Source organism: Elephantulus edwardii, unplaced genomic scaffold (assembly GCF_000299155.1).
Source record: "Elephantulus edwardii isolate Elephantulus edwardi_28Jun2011 unplaced genomic scaffold, EleEdw1.0 scaffold00261, whole genome shotgun sequence".
Lineage (NCBI taxonomy): Eukaryota > Metazoa > Chordata > Mammalia > Macroscelidea > Macroscelididae > Elephantulus > Elephantulus edwardii.
In genome coordinates this window covers 2942731-2951592 of record NW_006400011.1, presented here as the reverse complement: position 1 = coordinate 2951592, position 8862 = coordinate 2942731, and the positions used below count along the sequence as shown (strand labels likewise).

Genomic DNA, 8862 nt, shown 5'->3' with positions numbered 1-8862 from the left:
TTGTTAGTAGTCAACAACTTCAAATACTGGTTTTTATAACAAAAATGAATTATAAATTCATTTTTACAAACGGTAAAAGGCACAGTGAAATAATTGTCTAGAACTCTAAGTCAGGCAATGTAATTTAGAATCCAAAATAACTTAGGTGCCAGCACCTAATTTGTCCTGTAGGTGGCGAAATTATCCCAAGCAGAGTCCCGAAGCAGGATTCAGAATTGCGATGTTGAGGTCAACAGTGAGTGGTAACTTCAGAGGGTCACTTAAAGTGCAGTTATTAATAACGTTAAAGTTTCTGGTTTACAGAGTTAAAGATACTTTCTTCCTGCTCTCGATTAATGAAGATCAACAAAGGAGAGGAAGGCCCTCAATGAGACGGACTGACAGTGACTTAGTATGTCAGAGATGGCCAGAACGCCGCAGGATAGAACAGGGTCCAGACCTGCTCTTCACAGGGTTTTTATGAGTTGGACTCAACTTGACGGCACACAACAGCAATGTCTAGAAAACCACACCTAATGTTCAGAAATAGGTTTTAATTTTCGAGGACTAAATGCTCAGTCTGTTAATTACCTCTGAAAAGTTTCTCTCCATTAATCGGAGGAAAAGAAACTTTGAAACAAATAATCTGGTGGTACTTGTTGGCAGCTATGAAAAGCAAGCCTGAAACTATATCTGAAAGGGAGGATACGAAATCCTCCAGATTTCATTCAGCTTGGCCTTTTCCAAATTACCAAGGAAGGAAGAACAATAAATAAGAATTTAAAGAATAGGTGTTTATTATAGAAAATCCAGGGTACCATCATCATGACTGACTACACTTTGTGTAAAGAACAAATGCGTTTGTATATTCAACTCAACTCCTTGACCTCATATTGGAACTTACAGCTGACCCTCCCGGAGGCTGTAAATCGTATGGTAGGAGATAGTCCATCTTTCTCCTGAGCTGCTGGCAGTAGTCTTTGGATAAGCAGCACGAAAAGAACACTGGAATTAAAAAGTTAACACCAGCAAAATAACACCTACATGTCAGGAATTGTTCTTACTTTGCTTTCTTTCAAAAAAGAACTATTAATCTATGTCCTAAATTTATTATTAAAGAAATATAATCAGGGCCAGTAAATAAGGACGATTGATAAGCATTAAATACATAATTACTTAAATCAGTAAGACTAGACAAGAGTATAAAAAGCTGTGATATTAGTATGTTCTGAAAATGTTGACATAGTACAACTATTTTAAAAATAGGGGAGAAAGGAAAGAGTAAATAAAAAATTTATCTATTTCTTTTCTCATATAGTTACCGCCATGCTGTTATTCTGAGACTGTCACAGGTACAGTGTAGATAGGAAAATGAGTACAGGTAGGATAGTCTAACATCATACCCTGGGGTTGAAAACCAGGATTTTTGTTGAGAAGGCTTGAGATAATATTGTAATAAAGAGGTCAAATAAAAATCCTGTAGTACTGAAAGTGATTTATAAGTATCAAAATAAGCTCATGAATTGTTTTATCTTTACAAACATGTAAAATAGCCGATTTCTGGTCTGGTGTCTTAGGAAATATGTAAGTTGATTCTGGAACAACGTGCCATATAAGAAAGCAAGGAAATGACAAACGATTGACAACAGTAGTGTCATAAGGACTTCAGCCTGAGGTGGATGAATCTCCTAATGGCCAAAGATGGGAAAATCTGAGCTTCAATACAGTAGCATATGCAAGGGATTGAAGTCCATGAAATATATTTCAACTCCTGAGTTCATAACATTTAAAAGAAAAATAAAAAGCAACCACACGGAATTATTTGCTACCAAAAGAAAAGATAAAATCTGAAGTCTATCAAGTATGTTCTCTTTCTTACATGAACTTTACCACTGGCTAACCAATTAATAGTTGTGAGAAGCATCTGTTTATGAAAATATCCCAGTTAATAGAGAGCTCTGGAGGCCTAGTGGCAAAGAGCTGCACTGCAATACCAGAGATGCGCAATTCAAATCCACCAGACACTCTGCTGGAGAAGGAGGGGCAATCTCCTCCTCTACCAGTCAGATCCGATTTGATGGTACACATTCAAAAAATAATAAAATTTTTAAAAAAGAAACTATCCCAGTTAATAAATGAAAAAGAAATGATGCAATTAGAATATTCTTTAACAGTGATGAATGGATCTAGGCAATCCACTCTGGCTACCATTATAAAAACAAGAATCAGAAACTAGAATCTAATGAAAGAACATGCCATAACTTAGAGTCTTGATAGGACTGGATTAGATTCTGCTCAAACCCCTGGATCCACACGTGAATATCTAGGGAAATCCTAAATTGCATCATGAGTGTGCAGTCAGCAAAATACAAATTACGGGAAATGCTGTAGGTCAGAAGACCTGAATTCTTCAACAAGGAAAAGAAAGGGAAGAAAGGGGAATCTGATTAAAATGAAAAGCATTAAAATAGAGTAAAGATACACACGTGGGTAATAAAGCAAATTATTACTATGGAAATCACTGTTCTGTTTACTTTCATGACAGCACAAGGAGGAGACTGGGTAGCTGGCAGAATTCTAAAGAAATTTCTTATAGTGATGTATCAAGTGATACATTTTGTGTCTAAGTCAGTCTAGTATTTGTATTTTACTTCATAATTTTTAAGAGGCTAATTTTAAAAGAGAAATTAAAATTCTTATGGTTTTCCACTAAAACTTATCATTTTGAGTTCTGCTACTTCTAAATATTAGCTGATGATTCTTAAGAAATCATCTACCTTATAGAATTATTTCGAAATAATAAGCTACAATTAAAAAAAACCCCAATGTTAATTCTTAAGTGTGCATATAAGAAGTTAAAGACTTACATATACATTCAGTATCACAAAAGTAATTTTGTAACAGAATTATGTAATACAGTTGGATGACAGAGGCTTTTCTGACTTCTTTTCCTTATTTCCATAAAAGTTTATTCATGTTACTCTATTATCAACCAGAATATGAGTACTGGACATACTTAGTATTTCCTTGAATGTCCACATTGTTTCCCTTTTTACATAACACAAAAATTATCCTGTCCAACCATCAACTCAAAAACTCAGCTTACTGCCTTTGAGTCAAAATTGACTCATAGCCGCCTCTTTGGTGAGTTTGTAGAGGTTGTAAATCCGGTGGGAAGAGATTGCCATTTTTCTCCTATACAGCAGTCAGTGAACTCGAATTTCCTGCTTGTCTTGGGCAGGCAGAGCAACTCCTTATCATTAGACTATATATTGTTGAGTTCCATAGTAGTTCATAGATATGCAGCATTACACAGTATCATTTGCAAATAAAGACCCATAGAGAGAGAGCTTTTGAGTTTCAACAAGATCCGTTGTTTAGTGTGTCTTTAAGCACAACTTGTAGGCAAACTGAAACAAGTGCTTACTGCTCTTATTTAAACTGGGCTTTAGTGAAAGAAAAAGACTGAAAAACTTTCCAATGATTTAAAAGCTGCTATAAAGTAAAGATGTTTCTGATGAATTGTTTCAAGTAAGATTGTTTTAAAGTGGACAGATTTACGTAACATTAAAGGGAAAACAGAAGATGTCAGTAAGGCAGATATTCATAACCTGGGCATGTCTGTACTCAGACTCGTGCTCTAGGCTATAATATTAATGGTTGGTGGCTAATTTTTGTTGTTAAATATTCAAGAAACTAAAAAACAAAACAGATTAAACTATCACAATGGATGCCGTTTTAAAACACAACAGAGCAGAAAACACGTACGAACATGTAATTGCGTAGGACATTTTTGCCCCCATCCAACATTGACAATTCCCCTCCAGTTGTCCAAGCAGCATCTCAAAAAATGGTGCTACTATGTGATCTCCTCCTCTTATTCAATTATGTGGTGTTTGGGTGATTCACATATTCAAGAAGGGACCGGTCTAAGACTCTTCGGATCAAAGCTTCCTCAATTATATTAAAGTCCTATAAATAAAGGGAAAAAAATCATAAGAGTCAAGAGTATTTCAGAAACTGAAAGATAAGGGAGAGTCTCAGTAATACCTTTATTTTACTATGAACTAAAGCATTTATGTCCAGTAATTTTTTAAATTATTCCATTTTCTATTTCATTAAAAAAAAAACAAACCCAATCCACTGCCATGAGTTGATTCTGATTCACAGCAACCTGCTAATACAGAGTTCAACTGCTCACTAGCATTTCTAAGGCTGTAAATCTTGATGAAAGTAAATTGTCATATCTTTCTCCTGCAGAGCAGCTGGTGGGTTTGAACAACTAATCTTTTGATCTTTTTGTTAGCAGTCAAGTGTTTACCTACTGTGCTACCAGGGATGCTAATTCTATATCAGAAGCTCTGGTGCCCAGTGGGTACCTAGTATGCCACCAAACCAAAGACAGTTTGAATCTACCAGTTGTCTTGTGGGATAAAGAGGGAAAATCTTTTTGTTTTTTTTACAGCCCCTGAAAACTCTCAGGAAGGTCAGTTATGTGTTGTTTCTGACTTGATGTCACAGAAGAACAACAAAATCTGATCCAATTGGTAGGTAGTATTTAAATCAAATTACAATTCAGGTCAAACTGCTTTGTTCTTCATAAGCATTTAAAATATTAAATGTTATCTGGTGCAACCACTGTGGAAGGTAGTATGGCACTTTCTCAAAAAAGTTGCAAATAGAGATAGCATTTGACAGAGCAATTCCACTACTGGGAATATACCCCAAAGAGACCATAACTGACATCCAAGCAGATTTATGCGCACCCATGTTTATCGTGGCTTTGTTCACAATAGCAAGGAGTTGGAAACAACCTAAGTGCCCATCAACAAACAAATGGATAGAGAAGCTGTGGTATATTCACACAATGGAATACTACACTGCATTGAAAAACAAGGAACTCATGCAACATTATTCAAAACGGGTGACCCTGGAGGACATTATGTTGAGTGAAGTATCTCAGTCACAAAAGGACAAATACTGCATGGTACCAGTGTTGTAAAACAGGACTGGCCTCAGGGTTGGGGGTAGACTGAGAAAGATGGGTTCAATAATGTATATATACTGCATTGAAACAGATGAGGGAGAAAACTGTTTAAGAGTGATAGGTGATTAGGTATTTTTGTCATGATAGGAGTTCAGATGAAAGGCTGCATAGTGGAATAGACCTGGGGGGAGGATTGTAAAACAATGAAAGAATTTTTCTTTTCTTTTTCTAAAAGGGTAGTATACTAGGGGTGAGGGGTGGGAGGGGAGAAAAGTACAACAATGAATGAATGGAAATCCAATCTCTGTAAATTTTCATTGAAATCAGTAATAAATTTTAAAAAAAATTAAATGTTATCTCTGTTAAAACTGCCTAAAAGGAAAACAGTCAATTGCATAAAACTTTTACATAAATTCCTATTTACCCTTAAATATTTCATATATTTATAAAAAATTAATGGTAAATATAGCAATCATGATCATTAGGTATTTTCTCCCATTATGGTCAATACCTCTTTGCATTGTAGACATGTCTATAAAGGGATGAACTGAAAACGGCTTGGGGAACAATTTATCATCCTCCCATGAAAATATATGCACTACAATTGAGCAAGGGCTACATTAACCTTTCCTGACTTTTACCATTTCTGAAAATGAGAAATAAAGTCATGAGGATAAAACAATTGATAACTATATCATATCTAATTGCAGTCATTTTAGTCATAAAGAATGAGTTTTTAATGTCAACTGTTGGGTATATGAAGTTTTATTATAGAACCCTGCCTACTTTTGTAAATTATTAACATTTGCCCTACTTTTTCCCTTCCTTTGAAAAGAAAAATTAAATTTACAGAAAATAATAGTGGGTTTTAACTCAATCGTTCATAGACTTTTTTTCCTTTTGTGCAGTTTATTATTCAAAATGGCTAAACTTGATTTTGCCATGTGGATGGGTGGGAAAATGCAAATAGGGTATATTAGCCTATCCACAAGGAGATTGGCTAGTCTCACCATTAAATTTAGTGGACTCAAGAGTAGAATTAAGATATCTCTCTCACCATCAGAGGAGAAAGAAGAGAATACAACTCATCCTTCGGGACCAGAGCAACACCACCCACAGGTGATGAAGCAGAGGACCAAAGAGTCAAAATTCAATGGAGCTACCTTGAGACTGCTACCCGCCCCCTCCCCAGACAGAACCCAAGCTAAGCTAAGAGCCTTTGCCCAAGATGCTGGACCACTGTGCGATGGAGGGAGGTAAAGCAGTATTGGCAGGACTGAGAACTTCGTAACACTGTCCTTAAGCTGCAAAGCTCAAGGCTGAGGTGCCTGTGAGCATTTTGGAAATCGTCCTGACTGAATTCTGCAATTGACCAGGAGCAGACTGCATTATTTTCTCTTGTAGGGAGTCCAGTGGATTCAAAGCTCTAAACCTTTAGGTAGCAGATCAACATGTTACACTACTAGGTCTCTTTAAATTTAACACAGACAGTATGAAAGTATAATGTTAACATAAGACAGTATACTTACTATGAAATCATCATAAAACAAAGTGTGACTGACTTGTAAGTGTCTTATTAAACTGCCGTTGAAGCTGTTGGCATTCTCATTAGGTATTAAACGACAAAGTGGACAGAACTGGAAAAAAACCGAGATCAATATATCAAAACAACTCAGTCACAAAATGTATATAACTTAGTCACAAAAGGACAAATACTATATAAGACCACTACTGTGGAGAGTAACTGAGAGATGGGGGAAGGGGAAGAATATATATTTATATAAAAGATAAATACTATACTGTGACACTGATGTGCCAAATGTGGTAATGGTTACCCATGGTGGACAGTGTTTGCTGGAGCTTCCCAACTAAAACAAGCCTGGAAGCAGGAGTGGCATCCACTTCCAAAATGGCTTGCCTCCGGAAACTCTATGTACAAACAGTGCTCAGGCCTTTCGTTCATAGGGTTGCTATGAGCCATCTACGACATGATGGCACCTAACAACAACAACAATAAACACTATAATATATAAATACATAATACTATGCAGTGTTAAAAACAATGAAGAACTACACAACATGGATGAGTCTAGAGGACCTTATGCTGAGTGAAATAACTCAGTCACAAAAGGGCAGATACTATATAAGACCTTGATAGTAAAAACAGGAAGGAGATGAGGGGGATGGGGATGGGGAGAACAGGGATAGAATGGAGAGACAACAAACGCTGGTGTATTAGGGGAAGAAAAATAAATCTGAAACAAATGAACAAACAATATGTGTGTTGCAATTAACAATCTGGAATGGGACATGTGGAACTGATAAAATAGGAGGGTTGAGAAGGAGAATAAGAGAAGAGAGGAGGGGTGAGGGGAATAAGGGAAGGTTTATCCACAGAGAAGGGAGAGGAGGAGGTGAGACCAGAGATTAGAGAATGGATGGGGAAGCAAAGGGAAAGTGAGAATACAGCGTGGCTTTAACAGGATATTGTAAATATTTGCATTATACAATGGTAATTATCATTATAAAACAAAATGTGTATGAGTGCCCAAGTGAAAATCAACCAGAAAAATGTATATAGTGACAAAAATCCTTACCACAGATCTCCTTTCTGATCTGTGCTGAGCAACACAATGATCTAGCAAGCTGTCTTCATCCAACTCCTTCTCACAAAATGGACACACACACCTGGAAGAACACAGAATAAAGTGTTGCTAAATATACCGGCTGAAGCCAGACTGTTCATTGGAGTCAAGGATTCTGAAGCTTCGTCTGACATATTGTGGGCATGTTGCAAGGAGGGACTGGTCCTTGGAGAGGGACATCATGTTTGGCAGAGTGGAGGGGAAGCGAAGGAGAGGAAGACCTTTGGTGAGATGGATCGATTCTGTGAGTGGAGTGGTGGGAATAAGTGCGTTTGAGATGGCTAGGTTGGCACAGGATAGAACGGCATTTAGAGCTCTTGTACATAGGATCACTATGAGTCGCAAGCAACTCGATGACACACAACAACAACAAAATATACCTGGCAGTATATTAGCTGGCAGTCACTTAACTTTTATAGACAGAGTTTTTCATCAGACTTGATATTCTTTTCCTGTCCTGATAATGGTTTTGGTATCTCATTTTCTTTTTTCTTTTCTTTTCTTATGAAAATTAGAAATAGTATTCCCTTACGGGAGAAAACCCTCCTGGAACAAAGGCTTTGGTTGTGAATTGAAAGGTCAGAAGTTTGAACTCACCAAGCTGCTACTTGGAAGAAAGATACAGCTTCTGTAAAGATTGACAGCTTTTGGAATTTTTTTAGGGCAGTTCCACTCTTTCATGTAGGGTGATTATCAATGTAACAGAATCAATGTAACAACAAGTTTTAAATTCTCTTTCACAGGGGCATAATAGAGAAAAGAGTTCAAGGACATTGGAAACACTTTATTATCATTGGAGGGTATCTCAACTAATTGAGAAACTTGATGATCACGGTCTCTCTCTGGGATGTATTTTCTTTCCTCCCTTGCCTGATTTGGGTAACTAACGTCTGAATTGGGTGTTACTTGTTCTTTAAGACCACTAGCATGTGTATCTAAATATCTGGATTCATATCATTAGTATTCAAGGAAGAATGAAAGTAAGAGTGATTAGTTGTATGGGTTTTTTTTTTATAAGAACTTTTTTAATTTTTTATTATTTTTTTGTGTATGTACCATCAAATTGGATCTGACTAGTACAGGAGGAGATTGTCCCTCCTTCTTCAGCCAGGCATCTCGTGGATTTGAACTGCACACCTCTGTACTGAGTGATTAGTTTTATTTTTTTTCTATATTTTATTAATTTTCATAAACATTTACAGAGATTTTGGGTTTCCATTCATTCATTGTTGCACTATTCTCTCTACCCTC

General features: G+C 36.6%; 1 protein-coding gene across 1 annotated transcript in view; it reads right to left on the bottom strand.

Annotated features, from left to right (window-relative positions):
* Positions 1 to 3864: 3864 nt before the first annotated feature.
* The window catches only part of RNF125 (ring finger protein 125, E3 ubiquitin protein ligase), a 30480-nt gene continuing 25482 nt past the window's right edge, over positions 3865 to 8862 (bottom strand). The window contains exons 4-6 of the mRNA XM_006899556.1: positions 7564 to 7654; positions 6496 to 6603; positions 3865 to 3951 (exon numbers count right to left, since the gene is read on the bottom strand). Coding sequence (XP_006899618.1) covers positions 3865 to 3951; positions 6496 to 6603; positions 7564 to 7654 — 286 coding nt within the window. The remainder of the gene's footprint in view (positions 3952 to 6495; positions 6604 to 7563; positions 7655 to 8862) is intronic.